The 19,010-nt window shown below is 43.6% G+C and overlaps 1 protein-coding gene and 1 non-coding gene across 2 annotated transcripts; both read right to left on the bottom strand.

The window, feature by feature from the left end:
- Nucleotides 1–1,412: 1,412 nt before the first annotated feature.
- LOC114362764 (uncharacterized) lies at nt 1,413–18,808 on the bottom strand. Its single transcript, XM_028318291.1, has 21 exons — nt 18,274–18,808; nt 18,105–18,196; nt 17,823–17,970; nt 17,654–17,744; nt 17,170–17,329; nt 16,613–16,726; nt 15,918–16,024; nt 15,411–15,575; nt 14,927–15,028; nt 12,491–12,632; nt 11,424–11,555; nt 10,767–10,914; nt 9,637–9,874; nt 8,384–8,525; nt 7,558–7,689; nt 6,899–7,046; nt 5,876–6,007; nt 4,693–4,847; nt 2,878–3,029; nt 2,260–2,417; nt 1,413–1,519 (listed from the first exon to the last, which is right to left on the bottom strand). Exons 1-21 carry the CDS (start codon nt 18,680–18,682, stop codon nt 1,413–1,415), a joined length of 3,174 nt encoding a protein of 1,057 aa, XP_028174092.1. The 5' UTR covers nt 18,683–18,808.
- On the bottom strand, nt 17,363–17,434 carry TRNAE-CUC (transfer RNA glutamic acid (anticodon CUC)). The gene has a single exon. It is a non-coding gene; the product is annotated as a tRNA-Glu (tRNA).
- Nucleotides 18,809–19,010: the final 202 nt, after the last annotated feature.

Below are 19,010 nucleotides of genomic sequence, written 5' to 3'. Positions count from 1 at the left end.
CAGACGTTTAAAATATTATTACATAGATTTTCACAGCTTAGCGATAGTTAGATATTGTTTTTCTGTAACCTGTAACTAATACAATTGTCGTTTATTCCAGAAATACGTTCCATCAGAGCAGCGCAAGAACGACCAGAAGCTGGTAGACGAGGCGGTGATCAAGGCGGTGGGCGCGCGCGCCGACAAGAAGGTGTTGCGTGGCTACCTACGCGCCGCCTTCGGGCTGCGCTCCAGCCAGTACCCGCACAGACTGCGCTTCTAGGCTAAGAACAATAAATAACCTATAAACGACCAAGCGCCTTTTATTTGTAGCTTTACATTTGAGGTCTAGCGTACAATACCATCGAGTTAACTGCGCACCTCGCTTGAATGCGGCTCGCTCTGCCTTTCACTTACCCGAACACCCCCGCGTTTAGCGTTGGCCGAACTATCTATAGTAAAAAAAAACTATAGTTTTCATTCGAAAAAGCCTCTTAACAATAATAATCTCACTTGTATTTAAAATTACCTGCATTAGTTAAGTACGGCAAATAAAATGTATTGCCAATTTTGGAAACATATAATTAAATGTTATGGTTAACTATATGAAATAATTCAAGTATTTCAATAACCCTATTGTTGTGCCTATTGACTATTATACCCAAATATTGTAAACGATACTATTGTAAATAATAATTGCCAAACTATCGATAGTCTAGAACAATCGATAGCATTTTATTCAAAAGCTACAATACTATCGATTTATTCTTCACGAGCAACAATACTATCGATAGTATTGCACATATTCAATAGTATTGCCTCGTTTTGAGCTATCAATAGGCCAATCGATAGTCTTGCGATAGTTTGGCTATCGATAGACTATCGATCGGCAACACTTCCCGCGTTCGCCCCGTCCGTACCAGAGCGTCGATGTGATGTCACCGGCAACCAGGTGCGCAGTTAACTCACCGGGTTGTATGATAGACCTCACCAGTTGGCGCCTCTGTAGAGTAAGTTCCTGTAACTCGCTAGCTACTTAGTAGTAAGACGAGGCGCCAACTGATGAGCCCTGAAGGGAGGGCTGTCGCATTGAGAGCTATAATTTAAGCGCTCACCAGTTGGCGCTACTGTAGAGTAAGGTCACTAACGCTATTGCTAGTGGCGCCAACTGAGTGCAATTATCGTTGTTCCCGCTAGGTGGCGATAATTTGCAAAGTAGCAACAATAATTTTATTTTTCTATGGTTTTAAATAAAACAACCATGAACATTACACACTACATTTAATTTACAAAAAACAACTTTATAGAAAACAACAACAACTTGCATACATTTGTACAAATAGTACCTTGCATTGTGATTACTAATCTTGCGGGTAGGTAAAAAGTGAGCATACTTGCGAAAGTTTTGACTAATTGTAGGGTAGGTGAAGTTTTCATTTGTATTTGTTAGCCGGTTGGCGCGGCCGCGCGGAGACCGCGTTGCGAGGTCGTTGGCCGTGGCGCTCGCGCCATTCTGCCTCCAATTTCGCGTATACGCCACCTGAATCAAAACATGAGAAGATAGACCTACTGCCATACAGTGCCAAAATAGCGCAACTGTCAGCTGACGAGAGCGCAACTCTTGGCTAACGACATAGCATCTGTTAGCTGACGAGATTCCAACTGTCGTCTGACGAGAGAATCACTGTGGGCTAACGATAGAAGCAACTGTCGACAGACGATAGCGAAACTGTCAGATGACGATAGTGCAACTGTCAGTGGGCTATAGTGCAACTTTCGACCGATGATAGCGCAACAGTATAATAGTGACTGAGTTTCTTGCGCTGCTTCTCAGCACTGGCCCATTTATTGTCCTGAAGCAGTGGTAGGGTTAATACTGGGACGTGTAAAAGTGCTTTTTTAAAGGCCTATTTACAGAAATAAATGAGTTTTACAGTCGCCTGATGAGAATGCAACCATCGGCTGATGATATCGCAACTGTCTGCTGACGATTAGTTAGTGCAACTGTCGGCTGACGATAGTGCAACTGTCGGCTGATGATAGTGCAACTGTCGGCTGACAATCGAACTAGTGAGAATAAGGCTGGTTTTAGTGTCACGCGGACGGTGCGGTGCGGACCCGCTCCGCATAGCCGATCTGTATGAACTGTTATGGAGCGGAGCGGTTCCTCCGGACCGCATTACTCTAAAACGCTCCCTAGCGTTCATACACTTAAACCAGCCTAAAGGACGGACTGTAACTGTCGGCTTCTACTGCTGTGATAGCTACAACCACACACACCTGCAGGTGCCTTAGCCTTGCTGGGTGTAAGCGCGGCGCGGCGAGCGAGAGCTGCCCGCATCTGCCGCGCCGCGCGCTCCTCGAAGCGACGCTGCTGGTCCTGGTTGCTGCGCGCCGAAAGCGACGCCACCCACACGCGGCCCACCACGCGGACTCTTCTGGGGACACATGGGGTCTTAGGAGTTTTAGGGATGACAGTCGTGTGAAATATGAATCCTACCGGATGATATGAACGTGACATCATCATGGCTAATCTGTTATTCAACCTACATTACAAGTTCAAGCAAAGCAATTACTTACGGCATCACGTCTTGGGGAGCATCAATATTTTTTAAACAAGGTGAGGTAAAAGTACCACCGATTTAAAGGTATACTTAAAAGTGCCTTGAATCATAAACGTGAACTGCGGGGCGACCGGTACTGTGACGTTGCCAACTCGGTAACGGTTTTAAGTTCTGAAAAATCGGCGGTGTTTTCAACTCTCCTTCTTCTGTTTCAAAATATCTCGGTCTCCCTACCTACTTTTGAACTATTTATCTTACTTATCTTACCCCGAGAGGGGAACTGGTCGGCACAAATGAATTAGGAAAAAGCACATAAGAAGAAGAAGTATCTCACTTGTTCGTGGGATGGCTATGCGGTCGCTGATGCGGTGCGACGCGTCGCGGCGCGTCCTCGTCACTGCGGGCGCTGCACGAGCTCTGCTCGCTGGCGTCCGACTCGCTGGACTGCTCCTCGCTGGCGTCGCCCGCCTCGCAGACGGCGCCTTTCTTCGTAATCAAGCAGTGTCAGACGTAGGTAGATCAAGCAGAGCCCCGATTACGGTAATTTTTAACGTCTCCAATCCAGACACGCTTCTCGATTCTGCGATACGATTGGTCGTTCAACAGCTGTTTTGACCAATCGTATCGGAGAATCGATGAAGCGCGTCTGGATTGTAGACGTCAAAAGTTACGTAATCGGGGCTCAGTGTTAGAGAGCTGCCACACTGGCAGATTGCAAACGTTTTCAAAGCGTAGCGGCGACGCTGCGTGGCGGAAACGTTGCGCATCCGCGGCGTCTTCGCCTCATCGCCGCTCCGCTTTGAAACCGCTTTCCGCCAGTGTGGCAAGGCCCATAGACGCGCCAATTGAGAGTCACATGGCCAGTTTGTGGCATAAGGCTGGTATGGTTTCAACACAGACCACATTGTGTGGTCTGTAGGTTTCAAGCAGTGTCAGACGTAAAGTATAGTGGTACCAGAAGTCTGGATAGCAAGACAGTTGGTAGTCACGCGGCTTAGTTTGTGGCGATTTCCAACAAAGCGGAGATTTATTTCTACAACACCTCTCCGCTCAGTTTTTGTGGAAACTGGGCCTAAGTACCAAAGTAACTAGGCAGTGACGCAGATTAAACGCTTTGGAGAGTTAAGTAGGTACACGGCAAAAGTTCGTGGCTTAGTGATAATTATTGGAAGTTGGAACTTTTGTCGTAAAAATTAATAAAATGAAGCATGTTCAAAAATATTATGGACTCTACCGACTACATACTTAATACTGTGCTATTAAAGTTTCCTAGATGCGTGTAGGTACTACTGGGTTCGTAGGTCTTCGTTGTCTTACCAACAATTAATGCAAAAAAAGCAAAGTTATTTTGTAGCAGTGTACACTACCAACTAGAAGCGTAATTACTACTAACATTAATATTTACAAGAACCTTCCATCTGTAACAGTAACTACCCACAGGTAAGTACAGTCACGGAATGAAAAGATTCGTCAGTTTTCAAATTGATTCCTTCAACGAATTCCTAAAACGAAAATAATCTTTAACTGTTCGTCAGTAAAGTTCAAAATTATTCAGATCAAAGTTGTTTGACGATTTAACTTGTCAAGAAGATTATTAAGATTGATAAACTAAAACCTTCTTGTTGGTTCAACCTGCCATTATCTATTAAATAAAAAAAACTACATTTTGTAACATTGCACTGATGGGATAGAAAAATAAACAAGCAAAACCTTATTCGTTAGCAAACGTCATATTTATTTAAATGTTAGCAGCAATGTTTCTTGCACGGTTATGTTGGCAGGTTTGACTCTTACAGTAGGTACCTAGTGCAAGCGAAAACCGACACTAAGGTGACGAACCTTTTCATTCCGCGACTGTACATTTTCTCTATAACTACCTACACACGGTAAGTTACATCGACCATTTCTGAGGCTAATGGTGCGAGAAAGAGTAGGTGCACTCCGCACAGTGCATTTACCTACCAAAAAGTTTAGGATTGATTGCATGCAAGTATTTTATCATTGGTTTCTTTATCAAGCTTTAAATTACGTGAAAGAAGCCAAAAGTATTAATATTTCATTAAGGAATGTTTCATGTTTAAGTATCATGTAAATCATCAATAAGACCGGCAACCTCGGCGTTGGTCTTCCGAGCCGGATGCCCGCTTACCTTCGGTCGCGGGGATTCCTCCTTAGCCTCCTTGGGCTTGAAGGTCTTGGAGTCTTTGGCCTCGGTGGTGGCGCTGGAGCAGTTGCAGGCCAGGGAATGGGCCTGGGAGGGAGCGCGGGCCGCCCCAAGCGTGGGGGAGCCTGGTCTCGCGCAAGCTGTAGGAGATTTAGGTTAGGGAGGGGATGGTAGGGGCTTGTGACGTATTTGTGTTATTTTGTTGTGTGAATGAATGATGATGTTAATTATGTAGGCAACTGATTTTATTTGAAGATATTATGTAACTTTTTCATAATAATAAGTAAGTAGTGTAGTTTAGGTTTGGTAATTAAAATGGGGATATGGAAACACTAGGTACACCAATATTTTTATCTACAGATCCGACATTTGATTTAGCATAGAACAGTAAGCAGTTAATTATTGCTGACAACATTTTGTAGGGCTCCATCTTAGAGTCGGAACTTGGAATTAAATGCTCATAATAATTGTTCTCTGCAGAATACCTATAAATTGTAGGGTGGACTCTATCAGCAATCAAAGAGCGTGTCCACACGATGCCTTAAACGGACATTTCAGAAGCTACCTTTTCAATAGATTCCGTTACAAATAAAAGCATCGTGTGGCATAATAATAATATCTGCATCGCATTTGAGCGGGGTAGTAGTGTATTTACAGTTTTTGGGGTAAATCTAATCGTTGCTCTTTTGCAAGAAGCTGGATTCACATGGCCACTACATGTGGTCTTGGGGAGCGTATTTACAGCCCTTGATTCTAAAAGCGGTGGCGGAGATTTGAGAGCACTTTATTTTTGTTAACTACTTAAAAAGTAACGTATTGGGGAAAAGAAAAGGCATCGTCGATGAAAAACATAACCCTAACTCTGACGCAGTCGGGTCAAAAGGAAACAACTCGATTTTTAAAATTTTGAAGATTAATACCAAAAAGTAACAACCTTCTCATTGTTTTAAATACAAGATAATTGACTACTAAATATTTATTTATTTATTTTATATGATTATAAATACAAATTATCAAAGTAAGTTCAACATAAAATTCTGTCTTGTCTCTGAAAATTCTGCTCAAATAAACTTTATAAGATTGAAAGAGAAGACAAGATCATAAAAACGTGGTTTCTTTTTATCTTTTGAATCCCAAGTCCCCGCCACCACGCTACACAATCGCTCACGGTTGAACTTGTTGTTGCTGGTGTAAAGCTTGCCGAGCAGCCCGAGCGGCGCGCGCGGCGGCGCCAGCTGGATGCCCTCCCACCAGAACACCTCCTTGCACTGCAGGCGACCGCCGGCCTCCTCGCCCGGCTCTGCGGAACGATGCCGGGTGTATTTTGTCCACATTTGTTGATGAGGAAGAATTTTGATTCTGGCAGGCAGCGCAAGACCAGTTTTTGTGGAAATCCTTGAGAGGCCTTTGTCTAATCGAGCTAATTGCGCACTTTACTGGAATGCGACTTCCCTCGCACTTATCCACACACCTCCCAGGCCCAGCCGGGCTAGGATGCGCGCCGTGATATACTTTATCGACGTCAAAATGTATTGGCAAAAACGATAAAATGGCGTGATAACCGCTTATCGCGGCGCGCATCCTAAGCCTAGTTGTAACAGTAGACGTCTTTTGGTTGAAACAATCTCAATTACAAAAGACTTTTATTGAATGTTCTGTTCAACGTTAACTGGCTCAGAATCTACTGTAATAGTCTACCTAGGTACCTAAGGTTGATTTGCTCGTGTCGGACGATAACATCATTGAAAAATCAGCTGTGGGCCAATATTATGACAGTCAACTTTCTGTAGACTTCCACTGCCCTTTCATCATTGTTTGGAGTACCTACTTATCTACCTGCAAAAGCTTGCACCTTATGGCACCTCCGACAGCCCCTTGTCAGGCGATATCATAATTAAGAAGTCACAATTGTGATGATGACGTAGATTGCTTCAAAACTAGCTTGAGTCTAAAGCCCGGTCTGTGAGCACGTAGAATTTTGTCCAATGACCCCAAGCTACCCATCCTTATCGCTCGCGCGTAATTATATTGCTGTCGCGACTGCGACGGGCACCCGCAGTAAGAGTGCGAGCGCGACAGCTTAGACTTAATTACGCACGAGCGATAAGGATGGGTAGCTTGGGGTCATTGGACAAAATTCTACGTGCTCACAGACCAGACTATACCCTGCAAGAGACTCCCACCCCCTTACCCCTACCGACGAGCCTGGTGAGCCGCTCGGGGAACATCAGCTGCGGCGGGCGCATAGCGATGATGTCGCGGAACTTGCCGTAGATCTCCATCACTACAGCATCGGTGGCCAGCCGCTCGTCAGGTGCATGCTCGCGGAACTGGCAGCCCTGGGAAGATAGTTGGTCAGATTTAGATTGTGAATCTAATGATTTCGATTTCATTTGATCATGATGATGCAGTGCCATGATTCACATCTATTTTGTGGGTTGTAAGTAACAAACAAAATTCACAGTCTCAACTGGTCTCAACTTAGGTCAGATGCATGTCATGGTTGAATCGAAGAAGCACATCATTTTATTTCAAAGCAGTAAAGTTGCAAGCCTGAACGCTATGCAACCCAGAACCTACACAAGAATAATAATTAACTAAATAATGTTTCTGCCTTAGTGCCTCTTTAGCTCACTCAATAAGAAGCAAGCATACATAAGCAAACGATTGTCATGTGGAAAAGACATCATGACGTGTCACACCTGATAACTCTAATGGTTTCGGGAAGTTAGGACTTAACCAGTCCGGGAAAAATTACGACCCAAAGTTGCAATTAAACTCTCTTTCTCTTCGGGTCCGTACTTAGTCTGACTGGGAACAAAATAATACAACGCGTATGCGCGGACTCACAGTGTTCCTGGTGACGGTCTCGAAGCGGTAGGCGCGCTCGCCGCAGCACGGGTAGCGGCCGGTGGGCAGCGGCGCGCGGCCCTCCAGCGCGAACATGTGCGGGCCCTGCTCGTGGTGCGAGCACCACTCCATCTGAGGATACGAGGTACTCAGTACGGGATACGCTAGTATAGGATAAAGGAGGCTAGCCTCTTTTTGGAAGCTTGTGTTGTGTAGGTATACCTACCCAATGTAGGATATAGCAAACAAGCCTCTTTTTTCGAAAACTTGCACGCAACAATCAATCAAACTCCATCAAAAAACGCGAGGAAATAAAACGCAAATCGGCACCGTTATTGAAGCTCTAGAAATTAAAAGGCCAGAAGAACTACTAAAGCCTGGTCCGTGAGCACGTAGAATCCCGTCCAATGACCCCAAGCTTGTCGCTCGCACACTCACTGCGGGCGCGCGTCGCACAGTCGCGACAGCAATATAATTACGCGCGAGCGATAAGGATGGGTAGCTTGGGGTCATTGGACGGGATTCTACGTGCTTACGGACCAGGCTTTAGCTGAAAAGTTAGATCCACAGAATGCTCCCCATTGACAAAACCTAACATTTCTACAACCCGGTCAAGTTAACTGCGCACCATGCGACCGTGACGTCAATCGACGCTCTTATACGGACACGGCGAACGCGGGGAGGTGTACGGGTAAGTAGAAAAGACTCGCATTTGAAGAAGTTTTGGAATTGGAGCCCTGTTTATTCTAAGTAGAGAGAGAGACAGTGCAAATATTATGAGGCTTTAGTTATACTATTTAATCTTGTCAAAATAACACTTGCTGACCTGGTAAGCCGGGAAGAAGCTGTCGCACAGCTGGCAGCGCAGGAAGTGGCAGTCGGCCCACAGGCGCCAGTACACGCGCCGCCACGAGCGCAGCTCGCCGTACAGCCACGTGATGTACTCGTTCAGGCTCCACGTCGGGTCCCTGACACAAAATAATAAATAAATAAAACGTTTATTGCCAGTAAAACCAAATACATAAAGTCCTTATATCTAGCGGATACCGCACTAAGCAAAGCTTGTGTCGCAGTAACCTTTAATATTTGTTTCACAAAAGAATCTTTACTAGGGGGTCTAGGAACATAAAGGTAGGGCAAAAAAAATGAGACATATATAGGCTCCTTAAGAGCATTTGACGATTTGCAAGAACTAATTTAATTAGTCTAAACAAATAAAGATAATTTTGATTTTGATTTTGAAAGGGTCATAAAGGCTACGCTCTCCTAGTAAACGCTATACGCGGCGTACATCGGTGTCCAACGTTCCTATCGACGCCGTATGCCGACGTCTGAGAAGAGACCACAACAGTTCATTTCTATAGTAAGCATTGTGACCAACACTGTACACGGCCTACGGGAAGTTGAACCTTAATTTCGAACTCCTCCTATGTTCTTCTGATTAATTTCGTTGCGGGTCCAATGACAGTTTAACTTTCCCCCGGGACAAACTTGACCTTCATTGGTTGGGTTTTTGTGGTGGTCAAGCTGTAGATCCTGGCTACACAGGAGTTGCAGTGGTGGGAACGAGATGTGGGAATAGTCCCGTGCATAGAGAAAAGTAATACATAGGAAATAGAGAACCCACTCTGTCAAATTTTTGAGCCTACTAATTGACAGCCTGGTGTTAAATTCGCTGTACTTAACCTACGTACGTAACGCTCACATACACACATAGTACACGCACACATANACATGTGGTCTTGGGGAGCGTATTTACAGCCCTTGATTCTAAAAGCGGTGGCGGAGATTTGAGAGCACTTTATTTTTGTTAACTACTTAAAAAGTAACGTATTGGGGAAAAGAAAAGGCATCGTCGATGAAAAACATAACCCTAACTCTGACGCAGTCGGGTCAAAAGGAAACAACTCGATTTTTAAAATTTTGAAGATTAATACCAAAAAGTAACAACCTTCTCATTGTTTTAAATACAAGATAATTGACTACTAAATATTTATTTATTTATTTTATATGATTATAAATACAAATTATCAAAGTAAGTTCAACATAAAATTCTGTCTTGTCTCTGAAAATTCTGCTCAAATAAACTTTATAAGATTGAAAGAGAAGACAAGATCATAAAAACGTGGTTTCTTTTTATCTTTTGAATCCCAAGTCCCCGCCACCACGCTACACAATCGCTCACGGTTGAACTTGTTGTTGCTGGTGTAAAGCTTGCCGAGCAGCCCGAGCGGCGCGCGCGGCGGCGCCAGCTGGATGCCCTCCCACCAGAACACCTCCTTGCACTGCAGGCGACCGCCGGCCTCCTCGCCCGGCTCTGCGGAACGATGCCGGGTGTATTTTGTCCACATTTGTTGATGAGGAAGAATTTTGATTCTGGCAGGCAGCGCAAGACCAGTTTTTGTGGAAATCCTTGAGAGGCCTTTGTCTAATCGAGCTAATTGCGCACTTTACTGGAATGCGACTTCCCTCGCACTTATCCACACACCTCCCAGGCCCAGCCGGGCTAGGATGCGCGCCGTGATATACTTTATCGACGTCAAAATGTATTGGCAAAAACGATAAAATGGCGTGATAACCGCTTATCGCGGCGCGCATCCTAAGCCTAGTTGTAACAGTAGACGTCTTTTGGTTGAAACAATCTCAATTACAAAAGACTTTTATTGAATGTTCTGTTCAACGTTAACTGGCTCAGAATCTACTGTAATAGTCTACCTAGGTACCTAAGGTTGATTTGCTCGTGTCGGACGATAACATCATTGAAAAATCAGCTGTGGGCCAATATTATGACAGTCAACTTTCTGTAGACTTCCACTGCCCTTTCATCATTGTTTGGAGTACCTACTTATCTACCTGCAAAAGCTTACACCTTATGGCACCTCCGACAGCCCCTTGTCAGGCGATATCACAATTAAAGAAGTCACAATTGTGATGATGACGTAGATTGCTTCAAAACTAGCTTGAGTCTAAAGCCCGGTCTGTGAGCACGTAGAATTTTGTCCAATGACCCCAAGCTACCCATCCTTATCGCTCGCGCGTAATTATATTGCTGTCGCGACTGCGACGGGCGCCCGCAGTAAGAGTGCGAGCGCGACAGCTTAGACTTAATTACGCACGAGCGATAAGGATGGGTAGCTTGGGGTCATTGGACAAAATTCTACGTGCTCACAGACCAGACTATACCCTGCAAGAGACTCCCACCCCCTTACCCCTACCGACGAGCCTGGTGAGCCGCTCGGGGAACATGAGCTGCGGCGGGCGCATGGCGATGATGTCGCGGAACTTGCCGTAGATCTCCATCACTACAGCATCGGTGGCCAGCCGCTCGTCAGGTGCATGCTCGCGGAACTGGCAGCCCTGGGAAGATAGTTGGTCAGATTTAGATTGTGAATCTAATGATTTCGATTTCATTTGATCATGATGATGCAGTGCCATGATTCACATCTATTTTGTGGGTTGTAAGTAACAAACAAAATTCACAGTCTCAACTGGTCTCAACTTAGGTCAGATGCATGTCATGGTTGAATCGAAGAAGCACATCATTTTATTTCAAAGCAGTAAAGTTGCAAGCCTGAACGCTATGCAACCCAGAACCTACACAAGAATAATAATTAACTAAATAATGTTTCTGCCTTAGTGCCTCTTTAGCTCACTCAATAAGAAGCAAGCATACATAAGCAAACGATTGTCATGTGGAAAAGACATCATGACGTGTCACACCTGATAACTCTAATGGTTTCGGGAAGTTAGGACTTAACCAGTCCGGGAAAAATTACGACCCAAAGTTGCAATTAAACTCTCTTTCTCTTCGGGTCCGTACTTAGTCTGACTGGGAACAAAATAATACAAAGTATGCGCGGACTCACAGTGTTCCTGGTGACGGTCTCGAAGCGGTAGGCGCGCTCGCCGCAGCACGGGTAGCGGCCGGTGGGCAGCGGCGCGCGGCCCTCCAGCGCGAACATGTGCGGGCCCTGCTCGTGGTGCGAGCACCACTCCATCTGAGGATACGAGGTACTCAGTACGGGATACGCTAGTATAGGATAAAGGAGGCTAGCCTCTTTTTGGAAGCTTGTGTTGTGTAGGTATACCTACCCAATGTAGGATATAGCAAACAAGCCTCTTTTTTCGAAAACTTGCACGCAACAATCAATCAAACTCCATCAAAAAACGCGAGGAAATAAAACGCAAATCGGCACCGTTATTGAAGCTCTAGAAATTAAAAGGCCAGAAGAACTACTAAAGCCTGGTCCGTGAGCACGTAGAATCCCGTCCAATGACCCCAAGCTGCCCATCCTTGTCGCTCGCACGTAATTATGTTGCTATCGCGCTCGCACACTCACTGCGGGCGCGCGTCGCACAGCAATATAATTACGCGCGAGCGATAAGGATGGGTAGCTTGGGGTCATTGGACGGGATTCTACGTGCTTACGGACCAGGCTTTAGCTGAAAAGTTAGATCCACAGAATGCTCCCCATTGACAAAACCTAACATTTCTACAACCCGGTCAAGTTAATTGCGCACCATGCGACCGTGACGTCAATCGACGCTCTTATACGGACACGGCGAACGCGGGGAGGTGTACGGGTAAGTAGAAAAGAGTCGCATTTGAAGAAGTTTTAGAATGAGGGCTATCGTTTTTATACTCAACAGTTGGCACCCCTGGCGATTGACAGGACCTTACTCTACAGTGGCGCCATCTTGATGAGTGCAAATGCGATAGTCCTCCTACCACTTTCACGCTCACCAGTTGGCGCCACTGTCTTCGCTACCAGCAAGTGACAGGACCTTACTCTACAGTGGCGCCAACTGGTGAGCGCTAAACCGATAGCCCTCATTGGAGCCCTGTTTATTCAAAGTATAGAGAGAGAGACAGTGCAAATATTATTAGACTATAGTTATACTATTTAATCTTGTCAAAATAACACTTGCTGACCTGATAAGCCGGGAAGAAACTGTCGCACAGCTGGCAGCGCAGGAAGTGGCAGTCGGCCCACAGGCGCCAGTACACGCGCCGCCACGAGCGCAGCTCGCCGTACAGCCACGTGATGTACTCGTTCAGGCTCCACGTCGGGTCTCTGACATACAAGCCACGTCATAAAATTAATCTCCGCCAAGTCACACAACATTAAGTATAATAATAAAGAAATCGCAGTAAGGAACCGTCACAGACTTGGCACGACTTTGTCTAGATTTCATTACTTTTTAGAGATAAACAAGCAGCTCCATCGAGACTTGGCTAGTTTTTTACAGAATGTTTTTGGTGGGATATTATTTATGCTTGTGACTTGTGAAGCTACTCATTGACATCCGTATTTTGACTCTTTCCGGCTCTTAAATCGAAATTTCCCGGCAACTGGATAACAGTCCTAATCTAGGTCGAGTGAGAGGAGCTCTTCGTGAAACCATAAAGAGTGTCCTTTGTGGTTTCAAGAAGGTAGCAAAGGTACAGTGAGCGTCAAATAATTCGTACACCTAAAGTGGCCAAGAATGTGACAACACAACTTTATTCCAATGTAACAGAACATGTTGCGAACTTTTTTCGTCAATGTAACGGCATGTAGTCTTTGGGTGTCACGAACTATTTTACGCTAACTGTACCTACATGAATTTTAATTAGGAGGCAGTTCTCCATCATACTAACTTGGTGTGAGTGGAGATCACGTTCCCACGCCGGTCGATCCTCATGCTAGAGGGCTGGCACGGGACTTGTTCAGCGATGTGGCGCCCTAGCAGCTTGTTGCATCTGTCAATAACAACAATGTTACCATATAAAAGATCTTTGAACTTTGACAGATGAAAAGAAATCGCAAACCGCGCTGCTTCATGTGAGGGTGTACCCTAAATACGCCAATGGGAACGAACTAAAGTTTCTGCCATAGGCTAGAGTACTGTGCCGCAAACGGTGTACCGCGACACACTCGTGAACCTTGGTCATTAGATAGTGTGCCTTGGAAAAATAAGATTATCTTATAAACTTATTTTTAGTAAGTAAGGATAAAAGACTAATAATTAGGTAGTATCTAAACATTAATTTTTCATGTGTGGTGTACCTTCAAAAAAATTTGTTTTCCTTTATGTACCTTGAACACAAACATTTTGCGGAACATTGGCCTAGAGCACTCACTTGCTGCACTTGAACAGCGTGGCCAGTGTGGCGTAGTGACCACGTAACGTTTCCGGCACGGGCTCGGCCAGCGACAGGATGAGCTTGCAGTACAGCCTCGACTGGATCTTGTCCTTGCGGTCGCGCACGCCTTCCAGCTCCGCGTTCGTGTACATCGCTGCTAGTCTGGAGGAAGGAATGATCTATAGTTGGCAAACTGAATGCTATAATGGTCAATTCAACCTTTTGTTAACTTCACACAAAAATATTATGTAAATATGGTTGAAGTTGTCGGCTGTTCGCCGTCGAATTTGCCTACTACGGCTGACTAACATGAGTCAGAATGGGACATCAAACAGGAATCGACCGGTTCTTATTAGTTCGATCGATAGGTCAAGATTGCAACATCCTAAAGTCACTATACTTTACTCATAAATCATATTTTGCTAGCGCCATGATCACGGCTAACTCCAATATAATATTTCTACTATTATTACCTGGTCAGCAGAGCGTCGCTGAGGCACGCGAGGTTGGTGGAAGTCTTGACGATGTCGTTTAGATGCGCGTGGCAATAGATCAAGCAGTCGTGCAGCAGTGGCTCCATCTACACCACAAACATGGAGAATTTGTACTCAAAATTTTGAATTTTTGAGTTGACACAATGTTCATTAAAAAGTACGCAATGTGGTGGTGTCAAATGAATATGCTCCAAATACCAGTAACAATAATAATTTACTTACCGAATAAAGAAAATGACTTAGCAGAACTAGGTTGGTAAAAGAAATGTAAGGAATGGAAATAGCTTTCTAGCGATAAAGGCGCTTTTTAAAAGCCTAATTTGCAGAAAATACATCACTTTTATCTGACACGTGTAACTAAATCCGTCAACGAATAATTAAGGCGATTATCACACTGCGCCGCGCTCCGCCGCGGTACGCGGGACGACAGATTTAATCATTGTATGNGTCGTGGCTAAACGCAATCCGCGAGAGCCATAAAGAAAAAAAAAAAAAGTATTGGAATTTATCGACTGAAGTCGCTGTTTGGAAGCAAGTTTGATCGTAGTATGGAAGTTTCCGTACCCTGGTCCCGTGTATACGGTCTACGGCGTTTATAGGAGACTACAGCGAGTATGCCTTTTTGATCTGGTGAATATAAGTGCCGCCACAATTTGAACCTTATTTATTATGGTCATCAACAGCCCTTTAAAGTCCACTGCTGGACTATGAGCCTCCTCCACTATAGTATATATTATGGTATACTGACTTGGTGTGAGTGGAGATGACGTTCCCACGCCTGTCGATTCTCATGCTAGAGGGCTGGCATGGGACTTGCTCCGCAATGTGGCGCCCTAGCAGCTTGTTGCATCTGTCAATAACAACAATGTTACTATAGTACCCACCCTAGAAAATATTTTACAATACTAATCGCAAACCGCGCTGCTTCATGTGAGGGTTCCCCCCTGGAAAATGACCGCCAATGGGAACGAACTAAAGTTTCTGCCATAGGCTAGAGCAGTGTTCCGCAAACGGTGTAGCGTGATCATTAGATGGTGTACCTCGGAAAAAAAAGATTATTATCTTATAAACTTATGTTTAGTAAGTATACTTAAGTAAGGATAAGACTAATAAAGGTAATTACATAAAACTTCCTCGTTGTGGATAAAAAAAATTATTTTTCATGTGTGGTGGTGTACCTCCAAAAAATTTCGTTTTCCTAGATGTACGAAACATTGGCTTAGAGCACTCACTTGCTGCACTTGAACAGCGTGGCCAGTGTAGCGTAGTGGCCACGTAACGTTTCCGGCACGGGCTCGGCCAGCGACAGGATGAGCTTGCAGTACAGCCTCGACTGGATCTTATCCTTGCGGTCGCGCACGCCTTCCAGCTCTGCGTTCGTGTACATCGCTGCTAGTCTGGAGGAAGGAAGATCTACAGTTGACAAACTAAATGCCATAATGGTCAACCAGTTCATTTTCCAGTAACCTTACAAAAAAATATGGATGGTTAAAGTTTTCTGCTATTTCCCTAATGGGATATCAAACAGGATTCTTCGATCAGTATAGTTCGATGGATCAAGTCGGCAACATCCAACTATGTAACAACCAAAAGGGAGTCACTATATTTACAGAAAGCATATTTTGTGTTCCACCTAAGAACAGAAAACCAGGTTCATCCAGACTTATATCTGCCACCTGCCTGCTGAAGAATGTACTTGCACATTTGCATATTTATGTATATTGATGATATTGTAATACCTGGTAAGTAAAGCATCGCTGAGGCAAGCGAGGTTGGTGGAAGTCTTGACGATGTCGTTGAGATGCGCGTGGCAGTAGATCAGGCAGTCGTGCAGCAGTGGCTCCATCTGAACCATAAACATGGAGGATTTTTGTAGACTCAAAATTTTGAATTTTTGAGTTGACACAATGTTCATTAAAAAGTACGCAATGTGGGTAGTGTCAAATGATGCTCCAAATACCAGTAACAATAATTTGCTTACCGAATAAAGAAAATGACTTAGCAGAACTAGGTTGGTAAAAGAAATGTACCTAAGGGATGGAAATAACCTTCTAGCGATAAAGGCGCTTTTTAAAAGCCTAATTTGCAGAAAATACATCACTTTTATCTGAAGCGTGTAACTAAATCCGTCAACGAATAATTAAGGCGATTATCACACTGCGCCGCGCTCCGCCGCGATACGCGGGACGACAGATTTAATCATTGTATGCTAGTACCTCAGTTTGTATAGAAAACACGCGCGGCACAACACACTGAAAACGCGTCTGCGCGCGGGATTTTTTGATTTTTTATATGAAATCACGCGCTCCGCGGCGGAGCGCGGCGCAGTGTGATAATCATCTAAGATTCTTCGTTTAGATTTATATGACAAAATTGGGGAATGATGATCATGATGATGATCACATACCTAATTATAAAACTCTACTCTTCGTACCTGCAAGAAGGAAGCTGAGACGAGTATGGGGACCACGTTGTGAGGGTCGAGCAGCGGCCAGTCCGCCACCAGGATCGTGTCGCGCTTCACCCAGCGCATCAGCCAGTCGAAGATCTGCAGCAAATACCTAAGTAATTTATTTACGAAGAGGGACGATAAACAACCAACTGCTTATGGAAGAAATACAGTCGAATTGAGAATCCCCTCGTTTCTTTGAAGTCGGTTAATTATAAAGTCTCACTTCTTTCTGCAGTTCATGGAATATTTAAGTTCTATTCAAAATTCTATGTTCCAACAAGCGATCAGTGTGTATTAATTTCATGTGTAGGTACTTACAATTTTAAATGATCTACGTACTTAGGTACCAGTTTTCCTGCGACTTGTCCCTTGGCTTTATTTTGGTTCTCATGGGAAAAAGGTCGTATCCAGATTATAATATAACTGAGACAAAAATAATGTAGATTTCTACTGGTGAAGGATTTTCAAAATCGTTTTTATGTTCCAAAAATTACTTCCAACAAACTAAGAAAAATAAATAGAAATGTAAACAGTCTTACCTGAATGTCGCAATGTACAGAAATATCCATGTCCTCGAGTCGCTGACCAGCCGTGACGTCAGCAAAGTATCCCATCTTTGAAACCAGTAACTTTTGAGGGCACCTGAAGTCTTTCTTCAAGCCTTTCACCTCATCGCATACGTGGATTTCTACATCGCCACTGAAAAATGAAATAAAAAATGCAAAAAAGATATTCCGATACCGGGAATCGAACCCGAGCCTCCTGGGTGAGAGCCAGGTATCCTAGCCACTAGACCATATCGGATATTGACAAAGGAGTTGAAATACACATACATAATATTCGTAACACGTTACAAAATTTCGTGCTCAATGACATTGTATTATTATTATGAATTTTAAAATAAATTACTAGGTAATCTTTCCAATCAAAACCGCTAAGTTTAGTTCCAATAAAATTATTGTAAATGTAACGTGTAAATAAAAACCCGTAAAAACGCCATCTAGCGACGGCAACAGTACTTACTCTTGTTTTTGGTTGCCCCTGTCTTGAGCGGCGATCACCGACGACTTGCGTCTTCCCAATCTATCTCTAGATTCCTTTTCGTTTACGAAACCTTAAAAAAAACAAGATTTAATAAACACAAAGTAACTTCGACTTTATTTTCAGTACACAAAGTAAGAAATATACTTGCCTCCAAAACTAGCAGGTTTTTTGATCTCAGCTACTGGACCAGACGGCACCTTTTTGATTATAGGCGTGTAGACGCTCGTTGTTTTTGATGGTTTCTTATATCCGACCAAGTAGGGAAGAATAGAATCCAGAATACCTTCATTTATTACCTGAAAAATGGCACGAAAAATATTAAATTGCAAAGACAGTAGCGACATCTAGTGTGATTATTAGTAAACTTAATAAAATCGTGGTATTCCAATGTTTTGGATAAAAAGCGATAACTAACATACTGTAAACTTACATCATTTAATTTGCAATTGAGATTAGCTTCAGTCCAAACCCCAAGCATTTCCACACGAGCTTCTGGGGGTAGGGAACGGCGACGGCCCTTACCTGCGAAGGAGAGACACTAGATGGCAGCACTTACAGTAAAAAAATATTTTTATGGCAAAGTAATTAAAATATTTTACCTTCAATTTCACTGCAACTTGAACGTTTTTCAATGCGCTCGATTTCATTATTTTTCTTCTCTATCGCCGTGTCACTCTTACTAGTAATAGGCTTTTGCTGAGTAAACGCAGTTTGGTACAGAAGATCCCTCTCCTGCTGTTCTATTACATGATTGATAACAGTTAATTTAGTCAACTCTTCCCAATTTATCTTCGAACCTTCGTCTTCATCGCCTTCTAAATGCTCGTACACTTGATATGCCGTTTTCATGAAGTCAAAGAAATCTTTGACCGTAATAATTTCTGCGGGTAGGTTGGTTTTTGAGTTCTTCCTAGAAGATGGCTCCGATCGCGTTGGACTCTTTCTTTTGCCATCGCCTTTTTGCATGAACATTGAAGCTGAATCTGTTTCTTGATTTGGACTTGCCATTTTAGATTGTTTCCGAAGTAAACGTATCGTCAAGAGCGATACGAAATATTGATCTAACAAAGTTTGTAGTTATGAATTTGCAATGATTGATTTAATGATTTTCAGTGAATCACATATTTGAAAATTAAGCTACTAAATAACTGACTTTAATTGATTACGAAACTTAAATGTAGGTAAATGAAAGAAATAATTACAAAATTGATTCAAGTGCCTGAATGACATTGTATAATGCTGATTGACTGATGTCATACAAATTAAAAAACCATAATGAGGTGTTAAAAAGGATTAAATCAACAAGGTTTATTTTATTTAATGAATAAAAACCTTT

The sequence above is a fragment of the Ostrinia furnacalis genome, unplaced genomic scaffold (assembly GCF_004193835.3).
Source record: "Ostrinia furnacalis isolate ACB-3 unplaced genomic scaffold, ASM419383v2 OfSCF6717, whole genome shotgun sequence".
Lineage (NCBI taxonomy): Eukaryota > Metazoa > Arthropoda > Insecta > Lepidoptera > Crambidae > Ostrinia > Ostrinia furnacalis.
Note: the sequence above shows the minus strand (reverse complement) of the source record. Positions and strands in the feature narration are given on the sequence as shown.